The 19,274-nt window shown below is 46.8% G+C and overlaps 1 protein-coding gene across 1 annotated transcript in view; it reads right to left on the bottom strand.

The window, feature by feature from the left end:
- Positions 1 to 16,920, bottom strand: part of LOC149335088 (epithelial sodium channel subunit beta-like) — a 39,277-nt gene extending 22,357 nt beyond the window's left edge. The window contains exons 1-8 of the mRNA XM_089551772.1: positions 16,792 to 16,920; positions 11,163 to 11,352; positions 8,866 to 8,975; positions 6,738 to 6,819; positions 5,892 to 5,992; positions 2,843 to 2,967; positions 1,295 to 1,455; positions 363 to 458 (exon numbers count right to left, since the gene is read on the bottom strand). Of these exons, the coding sequence (XP_089407898.1) occupies positions 363 to 458; positions 1,295 to 1,455; positions 2,843 to 2,967; positions 5,892 to 5,992; positions 6,738 to 6,819; positions 8,866 to 8,975; positions 11,163 to 11,351 (864 nt within the window). The 5' untranslated portion in view covers position 11,352; positions 16,792 to 16,920. The remainder of the gene's footprint in view (positions 1 to 362; positions 459 to 1,294; positions 1,456 to 2,842; positions 2,968 to 5,891; positions 5,993 to 6,737; positions 6,820 to 8,865; positions 8,976 to 11,162; positions 11,353 to 16,791) is intronic.
- Positions 16,921 to 19,274: the final 2,354 nt, after the last annotated feature.

Raw genomic sequence — 19,274 nt, 5'->3', positions numbered from 1 at the left:
GAAGTCACTTATGTCTGGTGACGTCACTTTCTTCCAGCCTATGGCAATGCTCCGATCTGGTGGAGTCACTCCCCTCCAGTCAATGGGCGAATTTTATGACCGTATACATATTAACAGGATGCACGAAAAAAGGTCCTCTTCGTATCTTCGCCCGTTAACCCGCACAACCCGCCGTCACGCCGGCGGGAATCAGGAGTCGTGTGAGTAGCATTTCGACGGCGGCGAATTTCGCTCGCTCTTGCGCCAAACTTCCTAGTGTGAGCGCGCGAGCAGAAATGAATCGCTAAAACTCTGTTTCCAGTGTTCTTTGCCGCTCTCCTCTGTCGTAAAATAAATATTGGTAATCACCCGAAGGCACTCACTGGTTTGGTCATCTTCATGACGTACTGCTCCCGGCGCACAAACGGGTAGTTAACGCACTTCGTCCAGTAGGGCTTTGGCAATCGCTTGGTGATCATCTGCAGGCGACCAGAAAAAAATTAAAGCAAGAAATAGAGTTAAGAATTTTTTTTTCATTTGCCAACGGTACACTCGCGCTATGAAGCGGTCTCTAGTTTCGGGTGAATTTCAGGTCTCTCGAGTTTGTTTTTGTTTTTGTTTTTCAGCGTGGTTCAGAATTTCGCCACACGGGCTCCTTTGCAATATGCCCCCATCGATGCAGATTACTTCAGAGAAAGCTTACTTTATTGAGGCTGGCGCCGCATTTGTTTTCTGTTTTACAGTTTTGCCAACGTCTGATTGCTACCTCGCTCACTTTTCATTGTCTTCAGCATGGGAATACATGAAAATATCACGTATATATATGTGTAACAAAGTGTGTTTTACACACGTTGCTAGTGCTGTTTTTGAGTTGCAAGTTTAGCCTCGAATCAGCTTTTTTCACGGGCGTGGCGAAAACAGCCGCAACAAAAGATATTGAATGGCTAGCCGGTGCATGCTATAGTGGTGGCAACAGGTGTGATCGGTAACAAAATGCATATGGGCTACACACAAAATGAATAAGGGAGGGGAAATCCTCAGTTTGCTTTCCAACGTTGGCAACCACCTTGAGGCTCGCCCCCCCCCCCTGTTGACTTTGTGTGTGTTGTGTGTGTTAAGAAACCATCTGCTTGCCCTCTCTACTATGCGCAAGAGCTAGTGACCTTACCATAAAAATTGTTTCTTTCGTGAAGTGAAATTGTTTCGTCTCTGTCTACCCGTATTGTTACAGTCCATCGAGCCGCAGCAGCGCTGCTTAATCTAGGAGTTCACTTAAGAGATGTTCGATAGAGTTGCGGAACTCGGCGCGGACAACCTGTCTGAGGGTGAAGATGTAGTTGTGGCCCGCTCGGAGCGGGATGCCATCCACCTCGGGATCCGGGATGACCTCAGGGTCGTGGAACACGATCTGGGCGCCCGGCCACACGTCCGCGCGCGGATACTCCTGCTGTTCCAGGAACAGCAGCAGGCGCAGGTCTGCACAGGGAGAAGAGGTGTAGCGTTTAGCTCTACACCCACCTGAGTTACACGGCGTGGCTCTAAACGGGAGCATGTGCGCACTGCTTCACTTCATCTCGTATATATATATATATATATATATATATATATATATATATATATATATATATATAGGTTGCGAAAGCATGAAGTGCTTGACTGCTTACAAGAGTATATAGCGAAGTATACGCTTCGTTAACGGAAACATATTTATTCGACTCGACGTTTTGATCGGAAGACCGATCTTCTTCAGGAGAAGATCGGTCTTCCGATCGAAACGTCGAGTCGAATAAATGTTTCCGTTAACGAAGCGTATACTTCGCTATATATATATATATATATATATATATATATATATATATATATATATATATATATATATATATATATCAAAAATTATTTCTTGGCAGCTGATTGATTAATATAAGATAAAGTCACCAGAACTTGAAAAACATAACAAGATTTAATTCACGACGTTTCGGCTGGAGGACCAGCCTTTTTCGAAAAAGGCTGGCCCTCCAGCCGAAAAGTCGTGAATTAAATCTTGTTATGTTTTTCAAGTTGTGGTGACTTTATCTTTTATATTTATATATATATATATATATATATATATATATATATATATATATAAGATAAAGTCACCAGAACTTGAAAAACATAACAAGATTTAATTCACGACTTAAAAGGCTGGTCCTCCATATATATATATATATATATAAGAAGGAGTGAAAATCGGGTAGATCCGGTAGAATATAAACGTAATTGAGTTGACACACAGCGGAAAAACGACTGTCTTTAACGTTCCGACCAGGGTGTGTGTGTGTTTTCTTTCGATGTTTGTAATTGTCTAAACGACGCCTTTCCTCCACCACTGCTGAGCCTGAGCCAATGAGGAAAGAGGCAAAGCAGGGCATCGGCATTAGTTCAGCCAGTTGGTTAGTTTGCATTTGCTGCTATTATATTAGCTCATTGTCTGGTGTTTATTTGCCATTTTCCAATACTGTTACCATTTTCGGCGTGTGCATTCTATTCTCCGTGTTGGGCATTGCGTGTGCTGTAGTTGTATTGTGTTTTGATGAGAGTTATGCCGCCAGTGCTAGCAATTTCTTCCACTATGTGAAAGGGAGTAGCCGGCGCCGCTATCAGGCATCAACTCCCCTTTCATGAGTAGGTAAAAAGAAGACGAAGAGTGAAAAATGGAGCGCAATCGAAACGACATCATTATATCATGCCGGCCACGCTGCCCGAGCAATGAACTACTTAGGTTCGGCGCGCTTCTTCAGCTCGCCAACAGCTACACTGCTTGTAGTTCTGCACTTATCCGCCGCTTCGTTACTGGACGCAGCCGTGAACGGATAATACGCACCAATCTGGCGTGCGATTTCGGCCTCCTTGGTACCGGAGCCGGTCCACTCCACGTTGTATGAGTAGCAGTTGCTGTATCTCAGATGGAAGAACTCGTCGCGAAAACCCTGGTCGTCGGCCACTTCGCTGAGAGAAAATCAATCAATCAATCAATCAAACAATCAGTCAGTCAGTCAGTCAGTCAATCACTCAACCAACCAATAGATTAATCAATCTATTGATATGCTATTACCACCAGTTTTCGAAAAACTACCTAGAGGAAACGCAAACAGCACCCTCATTTAGTAGGCTAAACACAGAAACTTTGGTTTCGCTTTCCATGCGCCTGAGGCACGATCTGAACTACATTACGGCTGCATTTTTCCTGACGTAGAGAAAGTGTTCCTAAAATATATTTTTATTTTTTTCGGGCTTCACGCCAGCCTACTCATCCTCTGTGTGTCATTACTTCGGAACCCTTCGAACAAGAGCTCCAGGCACTCCGGGGTCGAAGCCTTCTGTGAAGACAGCTCAGTCAGCTCAGAATAGATGATCCTTTCTTAGTTAGCAGTTCTGCGCAAACTTCTCACGATTTATAACAAAAGCTGAGGTCGTGATCTGCAACCTTTTCGACAGATATTGAAGATGTATATTATTCCGCACATCATAGAAAAATTTTAAGGAAATTAATCACGGATAAGGAGAGATGCAGTTCCATAATGCTGTCGGTGCAAACCTTCTAGAATTTTACATAAAACAACAGTCATACGCTTCGATGAACAATTCTACACATAAATCACACACATATATAGAGGAGCAGCTTTGGCCCCCACTATTTTTTATATCCAGGCTGGAACTCGATGCAGAAGACAGCGATTGTACGTGCCGTTATGCTTCCAGGGAATTTGTTCAACACTTCGCTGATTTTAGCCCTTCTGTAGCATCATTAGTTGTAATGCGTAAATTTTTTTAAGCTTTCATACGTACACATTTTAATGACCATAATGAATCGAGCAATTAGATTCTTTCAACTAATTTCTTTACTTCTGCTATTGTTATAATCTTAGTAGGTGAACTGACATCGTAGCTGCGGTAGTCCTTAACTGAACGGAAACGGTTGTACTCTGCTTTAGACCTTGTCATCGGTGTAATTTTCGTGTACACAACTCTGGTTGTTGCATGCGTGCTTCTTGATACGGCATCAAATAAATGTGATCTTCTACGCTGGCTGCCAACAAGGCAAAAATTTGGTGAGGTTATTTAACTCTTCTAAACTTCGTTATGCAGAGCGAAAGCTCTGTTCCGTTGCTTCGCAAGTCTAGCTTCGCTTTGCTGCTCGGTGTCAGTGGCTCGTTTAGCTCACGTCCTCTGCAGTACACCTCCTCGACGAGCTACATCGTCCGGACGATCGGACGCGGTTTCACGGCGGCGCCGAATAGTTGACCCACTCCATCCGGCGCGCCTCTCATCCATGGCGAAACTGAAGGAGAAACCGCCGACGTAGCAACTGTTACACCCTCTCCCAGTCACGTGGTATCACAACGGCGAGGCTGGCAAGCGCGCGCAGCTGCGCCTCTCCCGGCCCGCCCTCTCCTAATCACGTGGTATCACAGCGGCGGAGCCGGCGAACGCGCGCAGGTGCGCTTCTTCTTGGCGAGTCACGTGGTTTGTCTGCGCTCCGAGGCCTCAAGGTCAAACGCGCATCAAGATTGACCTCAGGAGACATGCAGTAATAGAGCTTTCGCTGTAATATAGCAGCTTGACTGTATAAAGAGGCGCGACTTGACAATAAACTTCGGTCGGTAGCTGGAGGTAGGTATTCCCGCGTTTGTGCGTCCAATGCCTCCGTCCTTCGCGCTAAAGCTATTTGATTTTTGGGAACAACTAGCCCAACCCAAAGACAAGGAATCTAAAGCAAGCACAGATTTCACTATTACCAATGCGTTTTAACGGGCGTTTTGTACAAAAAGTTATTTTCCATTCGATTCCCAGTTGCATGTTCCTCGAGAAAGTTTCTCTGTAATTGTATTTGGTAAGCATATTACTATAACAGCCACTTGGCATCTCTTGTTCAGTGCGCTATACTTTACCACTGCAGAATTTTATATTGTACGTAGCTTGGATGGGAGTAAGCAGCGGCGATTTGCTTGTTGCAAGAGCCGAAACGCAATTAGAGCGGCCTTTCAGTTTTCTTCTCTTATGTGGGGGATGCACGGTAGAGACACAGAGAGTAGAGAAAATGGACTTTTAAAGAAAGCACAATATGAACAAGGTTGTCGACAAACCCTCATTACGCTGGCAAGCTTGGAATCACACTCTGCAGGATACCCACAGATCGTTAGGAATACTTGGATTTCCATCAAGCCATCACTCAAGCCACTTCATAATCAAAGCATACGTGTTGGACAGACTACACGTCTTAGAAGAATATACAGCGGCGATGGCGACTGTTAGAAACATATCCACTCATTCAAAACATCTCAGCTGATAGGCACTATCTTTTTCAATAATCTGAATGCAGCTTTCTAACACGCAGCCAGCCTTAATAGAGATGACGTATGCTCAAAAGAGGACGAAGAAGTAGCAGCCACCGTCCCCCTACGAACCTTGTACATCCTGTGTTTTTTTTTCTGTATGGTTAAATAAAAGTAGGAATGAAAAATCCCAGATAATTCCAACATCTCGTAATCTTATTAATTTAGGAACATTGTCAACGGTCAACACACGCACCCATCCTTGTGTGTGTGTGTTCCTTTTTGCGGGGCGTCCGTTTGTTGGCTGTTTTCCAATATGTTCCATCAACTAGCCCAGACTCAAGTCCTTCCGGTCAACCAAAGGTTCGTCAAAACTATAAAGTCTGCTTACGGCGTTTAACGAGAACATCAGCGCAGCGTACCCCGTCCTCACTGTCATATATTTGCGACCGTGAGCGAGTCTCCACCTTCCGAAACACTTTGGCACGTGACCAAGATTGACTGTTCCGAGACTGCTCTGACGCCGGCTGTATCTGACCTCCCATCGTGCTTCTGCTGTCCTGAGGTGGCCCGAAGCGATTGACGAGGACCACTCACACGGTGCCGTTGACCACCTTGGACGTTTCGAAGATCATGGTGCTCTTCTGGTGACCCAACTCCGCCTTGAGAGTCTTGTTCATGGTGCGCAGTAAGGAGTCCTGCGATCGGTGACCGGCATGCATCATGATCGGTAATCGATATGTAGGACTTGTCGTCCCAAAGCTGCGCAAAGAACAACCTGTACGTTCACTGACTTCGTAGAACACAAGGGCGTTATGTAAATAGATTTGTAAATACAAAGCAGGGCGTGTCAGGGAACAAACGCGAGCTAATGATATCCTGGCTGAAATCAAAAATAAGTGAGCATAGGCAGGGAATGTAATGAGATAAACGATGGTCATTTATAGTGACGGAGTGGATTTCAAGAAAAGGCAAGCGTAGCAAGGCATGGCATGCAGTCAGGTGAGTGAATGAGATTAGAAAGTTCGCAGGGATAATAAGCAGGCGCAGAACCAGGTTAACTGGAGGGCCATGTGAAATATTTTTGTGCTGTAATGAACGTAGGTAAGTTGCTGACGATGACTAACTTCGTTCATGTTGGGTTCTTGATGAAGGCACCCCTCAATTACTTGTACCATTTGGACGTTAAAGAACTACAGGTGGTCGAAATTTCCGGAGCTCTACACCACGGCGTCATTCATAGCCTGAGTCGCTTTGGGACGTTAAACCCCCATAAACCAACCCAACCAATCGCACACCAAGCCACGTAAGCGTAGGCCATGGTGTGAGGAGAACCGTACTCATCTTTCGCCATGCCCTTTCTGGACGTCGCATCCGCGACTCGTAGGCATCCGAAAGCGTCCCAAAGCTCTGCGCGCGGCTTACTGCTCCATCTACACTCACCAGGTTGTCCGTGAAGGTCTTCTCCTTAGTCTGCACGCAGTTGGTGATTCCTCGCAGCTTGCACAGCATCGACAGTCGGACCCTGCGCGGTAGCGTTCGAGCGGTCGGCCCCAACCGCAGCGGCATGTGTGCGCAGCAGCAAAGAAAAAAAGTGCCAAGAAAAAAAATTGCAGAAACCTCCACGCTCGTTGTCTATGAAACGCTACAGCATTTGTCGTATTACTCAAGACGCAACTCGCTACGAACACAACGACACAACAGGAGTATCTCGTGGTGTTTATAGTCATTGTACACTTGTGAGGTCTGACATAAACCACACAATATCGTAGACGCTGCAAGAGCCTTGAAACTGGACTCGCGTGAAGTGCTTTAAAAAGTAGGCATAACTCCGGCAGTAGGTGGCTGTCCTGGCATACGACGACGCCCATTTCGTGGGCACGCCGTTGTCGAACGGCTTCCCACATCTGCATCAGGCACTGTTTCGCATCGTCGGTTTAGCGGACGCGCAGAAGTCGGGCGCCTTCCGGCATCTGTTGTAGGCGTCAGCGCTTTCTTTTGAGGAGCTCCTCTTCTGTGGGTGGCGGTCGCTTGCGAGGCCCTACATCGTCTGACGCGACGAGTGCCTTAAAGGAGTATAGACACTTAATTTTGGTGGCATGTTTTATTCTCTACAATGATTCGGAAGACACAACTATGCATGAATCACCATGACGTATTCGCCTGCGACCGCTAAATAATTTATAATCGAATTTTTTTGTCATGCTATTTCGGTTTCAGCAGCCGAACGATGGCTGTGACGTCAAAGAGCGGCTATACCTCACGTGAGGCATGGAAATACGTCGATACAATCGCTGATTCGTCGTTTTAACTCACTACAGTGCTAAAGCCAGCCTTCCTCAAGAGCCGGAATGACAATGAATGTAGAAAGAGCGATTGTATTACAGTTTTTTCAATCCTCATGTGACCTATAACCTCTCTTTAACATCGCAATCATCGGTCGGCTGTTGCAACCGAAAGCGAAACAACACCAGAAAGAAATTCAATTATAAATTATTTAGCGGTCACAGGGGAATATCACGGGGTAATCCATGTATAATGCCTTACGCATCATTACAAACAGGAACACACACATCCAAAAGTTAGGTGTCAGTACGGCAACGGCGCACTGACTGGCCGCCCGCTCGGCAAGCAAGAGCCGGCGCGAAAATCCGACCGGCCACACGAGAGCATGCGCGCTGCGCTCTGATTGGTCCGTTTGCGGTGATTGCGTGGCAGCGAAACGACTGTGCGCTCAACAAGCGAGTGCCCTTAGGTGGATAAATACATCGCGAAATTGGGGCGAGGTAGTTAGTGAATGCTTCGCATTAAAAAAAAAAAAAAAATCTGGGCACTCGGCTTAGATTTGTGCCAACAAGTGACAGATATACTTTGCCCCGGCAGCCATTGACGTGGTACGACACAAATTTGGTACGACACGTGGTACGACACTGTAAAGGGCGACATGGGAGAAAGAGCGTGACTAGATATGCGTGTTCACAGGTTCAGTTCCAAGTTTATTTAACTGCAATGGTAATCGTTAAGTGGGCTGCAGATAATGGGTCGCATAAACTATTGTTAGTTGATTCTTAACAGCTGACTCCTGTAAGGAAGAAAACAAACCTCGCGCTGCGTTTCGCGCGTGGTTCGAACACTGTTGAGTATTAATCCAAACAGGGGCCGCAGGGGTGTAAAAAGCTCACCCAAGCAGAGGGGACGTGTTCTTCTTGTGTTGGTGTAACGACAAGCCGTCGGCAGTAAAACCGTTCACCCACTTGTCATCTTTACTCATAAGCGCATATTGCTTTGATATTAATTCCTTATTCAAGTCTTACCCACGCGCTTCGAAGACTCCAGGGTACGGAGCAAGAGCTTCATGATGAGTGTAATGACTTGGTGCACAAGAGCCTGGAAGCCGAGCCTAGCAAGGATCATCCATCGCGGCGAATACATTGGGCAGGTACACCTTATTCATCACTTCGCGGTCACATCTTAAACACGAAACGCGACGCGTGAGAGAAGTCACGGGACATCACTGAGGATACGAAGAAGGAATGAGCAAACTAGAGAGGCAGTTACTCTGGGAGCGCACCTGTTGTTGTTGCAGATGGTGACGCCAGGGAAGTCGAGGTCATCCGTGCGTTCGGTTTCCACTTCAATGATAGTGGGGAACTTCCAGAAGATTTCCAGGAAGATGAACACCTGCGGGGACCAACCAACGAAGGAGCAGCTTGGTTGTATCGTCGGCACGTTGCAGCATTGCCGCTTCTGATACCGCTGTTATGCGGCGTGGCAAGAGGACAAGACGATGAAGGCAGTCGGGAAGCCCTTAAGTCACTGCCACCTCTTTTGGTTCAAGTAAATGCCCGTCGATGGCGCGCACGCGCGCGAGTGAGAGAGTTCACTTGGCAAGCAAGCGCCTGTCAACGTTTCGCATATTGCCCCAGACACTCGATGCACGGGGGTTGCCGAGAAACCTGCGACATTCCGTGCGGAGCTAAGCCGAATCAATATAAAAACACAGGGACACCTGATTTCATCATCTGCTGGCAAAGCGCGATAGCATTCAAAGCGGTTGATGCCTTTGCCGGAAGTGGGGCTCGTGAGAACTAGGTTGCTTTTCCCGATCTCTTCCCGTACACAACCTGCGACCTTCCACGATTGGCATGTGGCGACTTCACATAGACGAATCTGGCTTGGTGACGTAACTGCTGGGTGGTGATGTCACGTTCCTGCAGTCACCGGGGTGTCTCCTCTCTGGTGGCGTCAGTGGTTACATCACTGCCCGAAAGCCGATCAGGATTTTTTTATACGACGCCAGAGGGTCGCCGCCGAATTTTTGGTCCGGTGAGGGTTCCATGCTATTGTATAAGACTAACAACTATGGCTTCTACGTATCACTAAAGGTTGTCAAGGGTTTTTTTTTATTGTTCTGTTCAACATTTCTCTCCATGTATTTTCATAAGTATGAAGAATTAGGGAATTTTTGCTTACTCTCATCTAGCTGATTGATGACGTGTGCTCGGACGCGCTACGATTTGCCGAGTCACGACCAGCGCTTCATGATCCTGGAGTCCTGATCTGCCATTTGTGCCTTTCGCTGAAATGTAGACGTTTGCGAGATCACAGCGTGGGCCTAACCTCCATCTTCCAGCCGTGAGTCTTGGCGTGGTGTGTCCTATCTTGGCTATGTCTCAGGTCGCTCCGTACACTGACAGTAGCGCCTATATTTGACCACGCTATGGTCCCTCTCTCTTTTACACTCACTTTCTATTTTTCGTTTAACCTAGATAGCGGTGGTGTTTAGTTTGCTTCGGAAAAGGGGCCATAACTGCAGCGCATGCGCAAAACACGGTAGCATCGCTGCGGATAGGACGAGCGATTACATAAACAGTTACCCACCGAGTAGATTGATGTCTTACAGCTTTACATCAAAGGCTGATTTTAATAGATGTAAAAAATATGAAAGATTAGCGTCTTTATAGGCCTTTTCGCTGTTTACAACTTCTATGGGAGTACGCGCAAAGTAGAGTGTGCCGCACATGTGCAGTAAGCTGCCCTCTGAAATCCGCCGCTTGTTATGCTGCTGCCCCAACCCCGTGGCAATACGGCTGTGCACAGATGGGTAAATTTGAGAAGTTGTATGGCCACCGACAAGTTTTCAGCTTTGTTGTGGGCGCTGGCAAGCTATAACTGGTAGGGAAGGATAATGGAGGAAAGCGGCAGGAGAGCGGAATGTCACTATACCTTCACGTGAGAAGTACCGTTGGTAGCGGCGCAGGAAGGGACTTCTTACAAGACGAAACACTCGCCCCTTTTGTTACGTAAACCTTGTCATGTCCAACGTTCTCGTACAAAAATTTTGAAAATTGGAAAATTGTAAGATACTGTTATATAAATTTGGCAAGGTAAGTTGCTGGGCGAGTTGGTTCCGATATTCCATCACTACAGCGCAACGAACGCGACAAGAAGGACACAGGCAGAGACACAACAGAGCGCTTTGTTGTGTCTCTGCCTGTGTCCTTCTTGTCCCGTTCGTTGCGCTGTAGTCATGTTACAGAAATTTTGAAGCTAATGGTCCATTCTTAGTAAACGCTTTTAAAGCGTTTACATCGATCGCATCTAACAGTTAAGACTGACATAGTAAACCAATGGGGAACGCTTTTTAAGACAGCAAAAACGTTAAAAGAAGAAAAATACAAGACCGCCGTCAGATGATCTGCGGATATATTGATTGCTACAGGGAATTCTTAGATTATATGAAAACATTCCGTCCATAAATGATTTCCCGCTTCAAAAATGCTTTTGTCCAGAATTGTCGGGCTTGTACTCGAAAACCCGCACAGATCTCGGAGGCTGCCAGTGGCGACGCGCAAGCGCCGTGCATACCTGCGAGAGGCATCCGAGGACGCAGAGCAGCACCACGGTGATCCAGAGCACACGGCCCAGGAGCTTGCGCTGCTTGCCGGCTAGCTCGATCAGGTGCCGGGCCCGGGCGGAGGCTGTCTCGCGGGCACTGTGCATCGACGCCCGTCTGGGCGGGGGCACCTGCAGCGTCGCGTCGCCGTCGTCGCCCATCCTGCGTGGTGGCGACATCCGTATAGGACACGGGCTGCTTACTCAACCTTCTTAGGACTGACGACGAAATAACGTAAAATCACCAGCATCACAGCTAATCGGACCAATATTGGAAATGTATTGGCGAAGTCCGATCCTATGATTGTTCATTTGATGTAGTATGATTGTTCATTTGGTTAAGTGCTAGTACATCAACTCCTGTTTAATGAATTGCTCTCCACCCTTTTTGTTATTTGATGACTGGTCGTCTACTGTGCTGATACCCCTCTTTCGTTGCTGATACCCCCTTTTGATTTCTGCTTATTCTGTTCGGTTACATTCATTGCTTATATTGATGTTTTTATTCATCTATGACTTGATGTTCAGTTTAGTTCCTCGTTTTACGTTCTTAATGACTTGATGACTTGATGTTCAATTTAGTTCCTCGTTTTCTGTCACTGCCGTCTGAACAGGAGAGGAGAACTTCGTCAAGCGGATAGCCGCTTTTTTTCTCCCCTCCTCCATCAAATTGTATTTGATTTGGTGGAAATAAAGCATTATTATTATTACATAGGACCGCAGCCATCCAAGCCATCCGTTCCAATTGGGCCGATTACCTGTGGTGCCTGGGTGCACTCATTCACTCACTCGATTATTCACTCCAGATCACTCGCTAGAGGCCATCCATATTAAAGTTATTCTACCTGTATTATCAAAATAACCAACAATAGAGGAAGTAATTTTAGTTGAGCACACATCTCGACACCCTACACGCTCTTACCACACTAAAAAAGTTGCCGCGTTTTCATGTAAAACAAATGTTTTTAAGTACTCGTTCTTTCCCCATGCTATCACTAAGTGGAATGGTTTACCTGCTGACGTTGTCAATTTCGAATCGGTAAATTTGTTTTTACAAGCTCTGAATGAAGTATAGGGCTCTTATGTATCCTTGTTTTGGGCCAAGTCTGATGCCTTCGTTTGCTACCAGGTTCGATGTCATTACATGTTCTCTGCCTTTGTAATCGAGTTTATGTTGTATGTTCTGGTTTTTACTCTGTTCGCTAGCTGCTGCTTTTGCAATGTACTTGTCATTTTTATCAATATGTTTGCACCCCACTCCTGCCTAAGGCCTGTCTGTAACACAGGCCGGCAGTATTTGCTAAATAATAAAAAATAAATATTGGGCCAGTTGCTGCTTGCATGCACTCACTCCCTCGATGATTCACTCCAGATCGCTCGCTCACTCACTCACTCACTCACTCACTCAATTATTCACTCCAGTTGACTCACACATCACTGATTCACCCAGTCAATTATTAACTTCAGCTCATTCACTGACTCGCCCCCTCATTCACTCCAGTTCACTCACTCACCCAGTACTAACTCCTTCAGTATCAACTCTAGATCATACATTCACTCGTTTATTCATTCACTTGTTCACTGACTTACTCACAGTTACTTAATCAAGTCGTAATCTTTTTTTTCCGCCCAATTTTCTCCCCACTGCCAGTTACACAAGCCCTGGCCCCAATTCGGATTTCATTCGGCTCACTCGTTCCCCGCTAATTCGTTCATTAAATTTTTAGTTCAGCTAACTCATTCACTTATTCTCTCCAGCCCACTCACTCACTTATCACATCGGATCATTCACTCGCCAACTAAATTTTTTTTTTTCACTCACTCACTCACTCATTCAAGATGTTATTGAACTGCGAGGCTATAAGAAGTATGCACTGACGTCACAGTGGCGGCCATTATTTGATGCATGTAGCACGTCGAAAGGCTGAACCACGAATTGCGCACGGATGCCCCTCTCTGCGTAACTTGAGCCTCCCGAACCTTATTATGGAGGCCTCATGACAGGTAAAGGATGCTTTGTCTCAGCAACATTGTCATCTTCTTCGTTCGTCCAAATTAACAGATCTACATCTGGTCACCAAATACGGACTCTCGGCCTTGCACCTTACAATATTTTAAACAGGTTCCTACCTAGCAACACGTCCGCAACCCGTAGGCATCAACATAAGAATTAACGTCACATCTGCATGCTCCATTTCCATAAGCAGACGCATATAACACGTTTTACAGGAGATCTAGCGAGTGCCAAACAGTCGACACGAGCTAGGGAAGGTTGATGTTCTCCGTCCTGCTTCATCCATTCGCCTTTTCTTTATCACCAGCAATAACACAACCTCACGAACACTCAGCGTCTCTCGGCCGCCCCCGACAACCTATACACAGCTCTAAGTGCTCCTTTAAGCAATGCCACCCCTAGCTTCGATGAGTTAGGCGCAGAAAGCACTTTCGACAATGAACTCAGTGCTCACCGTGTGGCTGAGTTTTAGCCTCTCGCTAGACTTCCTGGGGCTGTTTCATTTTAAAAAGACACCAAGGTCTATTTGAAGCTTGCCTATACCGATTGTTTACTGCGATGTCTATACTTTCAATGTGGATCTCTGAGGCCAAGCAAGACCGCCATTCACTTCCAACAGCAATCACGGAGTCTATAATTCTCTCGACGGTGTCTTCAACGCCACCACTTTAAATCGCGATGCGGAGAAAATATTTCATTTTAGAATGCAAATTTCTAGCGGTGTGCGAATATATTCGAAATTTTCGAATAGCCAAGCGAATCAGGAAGCGCAAATTCAAAATTATTCGAACCGAATCGAATATGCTCTTAAGTTATCCAACAGTTATCGAATAAACGGCACGAAGTTCGAGTAAGCCACGCTGATGTTTTCTTCGACGAATGTTTCATAAACAGGGCCCACTCCAATGCCGCCCAGCATGCTACCGCCATCGATCTCCGCCGGATGGAGGGTTGAGCCGGCTTCGGTCGATTCGTATGGCGGCGCTCATAATGCTCAGGCGCAACGTCCGAATTGGGCGAGGCGGCAATTCTCAGGGAGTTTCAGCAAACCGTGCCTAGGTGTCACTTATGCATGAGACTAAGGTAGCTGGGTTGATATTCTCAGTGTTGCTTACCCCTCAGTGGTTATTGCTGTACTTATACCTATGCCTTTAACTCCACATGTTATAGCAAAAAAAACTGAGATCACCGCGGTGACCCGCATTTGAGCAATGCGAAAGCAACACGTCCAAATACTATATCGACGACCATGGCTATTCTGACCTCCATGTACTGTATCAACGTCCGTGGCTATTTTGACGTCTAAGTGTATTTTTCGCGGTTAATTAATTAACTAATTACACCTCATCAACCAAATTTTTTCCACGACAGCATTTTATCACACAATATCTGTCACAATGACACTTTCACACATTTATCTTTTCAGAGAACGACTTAATCGTGCAGACAAAATTTGCAGACCCGTTTTGCGGGCACTTTTTGCTGACTCGACAGAGCCTTTTAATGCTATCGCATTAATAGTAGTAATAAATTATTAGCGTTATATTAATAACCCCCTCCTACAGCTATAACCGCTTACCGCAGCGCCGCCGCTGGCGCTGCGCTGTTCCCAACGATTATTCGTTAGGTACGAACATTCGCTAAGTAGGTAGTGAATATTCACAAAATATTCCATGCGGTTTGCTTAGGCGAGTTTGTGGAACGGACAGGGGTCTGATACGTGGCCTGAGTTTTCAAAGAGTAGCAGTTTACTTAAAACATTTCCTTCTATTTAGAACCCAATGACTGGTGACAAATCTACATTTGCATCTTCTTCAGAGAGCAGCCCGGGGTGGAATGGAATGCGCTCTTTGTAATATACCATGAAATGCAATTTTCAGGATTTGAAGTTTAGTATATGAATATAAAATGTGGTTTACTCTCGTAACATCTCCGCGTAGTTTGTAAATAGGGTTTCCTTATTTCATCAGTATGAAGTGCGTAAGATGTGTCCAATGCTAAGGTGGCACGAAATCACTTCAACAACACGTTCTTGTTGTTGGCAATGCTTCTATTCACCCAGGATGGGCTTTAACGAGGACAGTCTCTTGGTAACTCCATTATTCCACTTAGCATGCCGTTTCTTTCATAGTGATAGGGAAGCAATTTCGGGTTGCAGTTGCCAATTAATAAAAAATTCGAGGTTTAGCCTTTAAATATCGTTAATAGAAACTGATTAGATATCTGCGAAGCTAGATTGCCACAAATTTTAGCAAGTGCTATCGTCCGCTGCGCGCGTCATGCGTAGACCTTTTCCGTAAGGGTTCCCTGGATACCGCCGAATAGCTAGCTAGTATGCATCGGGCACAAATACGTTGGAAGCCATGGCGTGAAATCTCTGCACCTCCTCGCATAAGTCCGAAGAGCAGGTGTTTTGCGATCTGCGTATAGCCTATAGAGAGGTTTACGAATGAGATCATTTCTGCAGCAATAACCCAGCACCAACTTTTTCTACACCAAACCGCATCCACCGTTTCTTATTTATTCAATGGATGACGAACTTTTCAGGAATGGTCTGTTAAAATTCAACATTCATTCGCCTCATCTCTGCTTCTAAAATTGTATAGTTAATAATCAAACAACCTGTATTGCAAACACAGCTGCGAACGTGTTAGGGTATGGCACTGACAACATAGTCAAAACATACCTGTGTTCTAACTTTCATGTCAGACATTAGCTGCTAAGCTCTACTAAATTTCACTATTACGGTGCCTGTGCAGAGTTTTTTTTTCTTTATTTAAGTGAAACACTGCGACATTACTGTGAAATTCACCTGAAAAAAATTAAGCCAGGACATGTGGTCGTTTTTGCGGATATTCTGCGACAGGTTTGGAGACCGTTTAGCAAAACATATGTGGACAGAGTTTAAAAAGGAAGTTCCAGAGCCCAGAGCTCAGCGTTAGAGCGAGCAGAGCAAGTTCAGATTATATGTGGGTGAGTGGCGTGGTGTCCACAGAGCAACACTGAACTGCAAGATTTGTCACATACTCTCAGCGCCATAGCTAAGGGCCAGTATGATAGTAATAATAAGTGGTTATGAGAACAGGAAAGACGCAGCTACTGTCTCACTCTCGGCCGACACCATTACCACGCCATGAGGAAGGAATGGATGAGAGAGTGGAAGAAGGAAGAGAGAAACAGGCACCGTATTGGTGGGCTGCTAATTCCGACGATTTGGGATTCTTGTAACGTTCACTGATGTCGCTTTGCACACAGGCGCCCTTTGTGTTTATCTTCATAGAAACGTGCGACCTCCGCGGCCGTGATGTCTCAGCGATGGCAGATTGGTATAAGGCATCGAGAAACGCCGCCATCCAGTATTAGGGTAAAACACTTTTTTCCCTTCCAATCTTGGCTTCAGCATCCCCAAACAACCGATATGCTTGATATCGGAAGAGTTGCCACGTCTAAGGCGAAGGCAACAACACAGTAGTAATGGAATAGAATTGTAGATAATTTCGGTGCAGATCCGAAGATCTCTATCTGCTCGCCGCCCTGACATCGACGTCCTATTGAGCACAGACTGGCACACTGTCGGCTCTCACTCACCCGGCACAGGCGGCGTGGCCAAGTTCTCGTAGTGGTGGCAGGGTATAAGCCACAGCGGTTTGCACAAGGGTAACCTCAAGAAAAGCGCGCGGTCGGAGCACACTCAGAGTACACACGAAGCGTTGTGACTGCCGCGAAGCGCAGTCGACGCCAGGGGCGTTTAAGGTCGTCTGCAAACCCTGGGCTCGGGCTGCTGTTACAGCGAATTTGACAGTGCAACGGGCGGGGTCCTCCGCGTGACCCTAGAGGATGCCAGAAGCGTCGCCAGTAGTGGCCCGCTTTCTTAAGTATGCGATTGCAGCGCCGCCATTACCCCCACGGCGTTCTAGTGTTTTTTTCGGAGCGGACACATTTTTTTCCCCCTTAAACCACCGTGAACTCACTGGTTTCATAATCAAAAAGAAATAGTCTGTCTTTTTAAGCGCTGGGCAGGCGACGTAACGAAAGTTCCCAGTTCTAAGCGCAGACGAAACAGACGAATTCGGCAACGCGTTCAAGAGTAGGCGACGCCAGCGCCGCCGCTTCGTTCGCCACTGTCCCGAAGCTCAGTATTTGCCGCACGCCACACTATCTCTTCAGTCATACACTGAACGGTGATACAGGGTACTGCTACTGCCTGCGCGCTCGCCCTTCCGTGATGACCGCCATTACTTGGGGCCGCCGGCCTGGTCTGCGTAGCAGGAGTCCCATTGTCCACTGCACAATGGCGGACAATGAGGCGTCTTTTCGATGTCCCATTCCCTGAGTCAAAAAACGGAGTCGCATCATTCACTTGTCACCGGCGGCCAAGGACGCTAGCGGTCCGGTGTGGTGCTGACCCGTATCGCAGGTCTCGGCACGCGCAAGACATCGAACCTTGCGTGCGAGCCACATCCCATGACCGACGCGTGCTCTGGAGGCGAATGCGGCTTTAACGAGGCTGTATCGAGCGGTCTCTTCAAGGAACGAGTTTTACTAGGGGGCGGCTTGTAGAGGCTTTTATCTCAGTCTGGCCACCCTTCCCATTTTACCTGCTGGCGTGACTCACAGTGACCGGGTGGCAGCACGTGGACCCGTTGTATGAGTCGACCCCGCTGCTGGCGTCATCGCCTCCGTTTAAGTGTGTAGCAAGACGCTTTCTGTTGACCTCGCCACAAAATAATCTCTTGAACTGATTCTGCGCTCCAGAGGAAAGAGACGCTTATAATGTCGGGCCGTTTAAGTTAAGTTTTGATTGCAAGCTTTTTAGCGTAGCCCGTACAGATACCGCTTACTGCGAAGCGTTAGCCGTAACTGCGCGTGCGCAGGTCGTCTTGAGAGCACCAGATGGTGCCAAGTGTCACCCAGCTGCGCGCACGCCTGCCGCATCGTACCAATCAGCGCGTGCGCGCTGGAGATGCGCGGCACATGGTAAGCAGTAGGTATAGCCGGTCACATCTTTAGCTGGCGTGCGCGAGGGCCGCTTTTTCTGTGCTCCTGCGCTTTGGGATGAAGCAAACTTGCGGAAAGCTCAATATTAAGCATGGGCTTAGTGAGCCTGTGCTTAAATTTGATATTCTCGAAAGTTTGCTCCGTCATAAGCTACAGGAGCACGGAAAACGCGGCCGTCACGCACGCCAGCTAGAAAAAAAAAAAAAAGATTTGGCCGGCTGTACGTGCTTTACTAAGAGTCTCAGTTTTCGAAAACTACCGTGCACAACTTTGTTCCGAAAGAATCATCCGAATGTTTTTGTATACCTTTTACAAACTCTTCAGAGGCCCTTTTGCCTTACACATAGTTTGAGCGATTAGGAGCCCCGTGGTATGTTCAGTTGTGTTGCAATAGCAGATGAGAGTGTAGACCCGTTACTTAATCATAGCTTGTTCAGGAGCGGAACCTTAATGGGTTTGTCAAAGTAGGAAAAAGACCCAACTGAGAAGGAATACAGCCGAGAAAAAAATGGTTTAGGTGCTAAAGCGTAGTAGCAGCGCCTCATTGGCTTTGCCAATGTGGGAAAAAGCTCAGTGCAGCCCATATAGCCCCAGGTAACCCACCCTAGAACAGCAAAAGAAATGAAAGAATACGAAAGGCAGACACTGTACAAAAAGTCGTGCAAACCTCAGCGTCGTACTCTGTCCGGCGGCCATGAACACCTATACAGGGAATAATTCGACAGTATTTCTTTTTGTATCTGCGAATAAAAACGAATGGCGATAATTAGAAAATTTGTGCTAACTTTTGCCCACTCGGGCCAGCAAGAGCAGAAACGGCTTTGGACTATCAAACCGATGCGCCAGGGAACCCCTAGGATTCTTTCTTTTCAAAAGTTCCTCCTTCTTTTCAAGGCCTGGACCAGCAAGATGTGATCCCCCGGAACAGAGGCGGGTGGCCGCATTGGCATCAGCATCACAGCATCTGTCGAGGAGAAAGCAGAAAAAAGGGGCAGGAGCCGCGAGTTGCGGCACCAAGGTGAGCGGTGTCCCCACCACCGGCCGCCGGGTGCGACCTCGGCCCAGAAGGCTGC

Source organism: Amblyomma mixtum, chromosome 7, assembly GCF_055824585.1.
Source record: "Amblyomma mixtum isolate Tamu chromosome 7, ASM5582458v1, whole genome shotgun sequence".
Lineage (NCBI taxonomy): Eukaryota > Metazoa > Arthropoda > Arachnida > Ixodida > Ixodidae > Amblyomma > Amblyomma mixtum.
The sequence above is the reverse complement of the archived record's forward strand: the minus strand, read 5'-3'. Positions and strand labels throughout refer to the sequence as shown.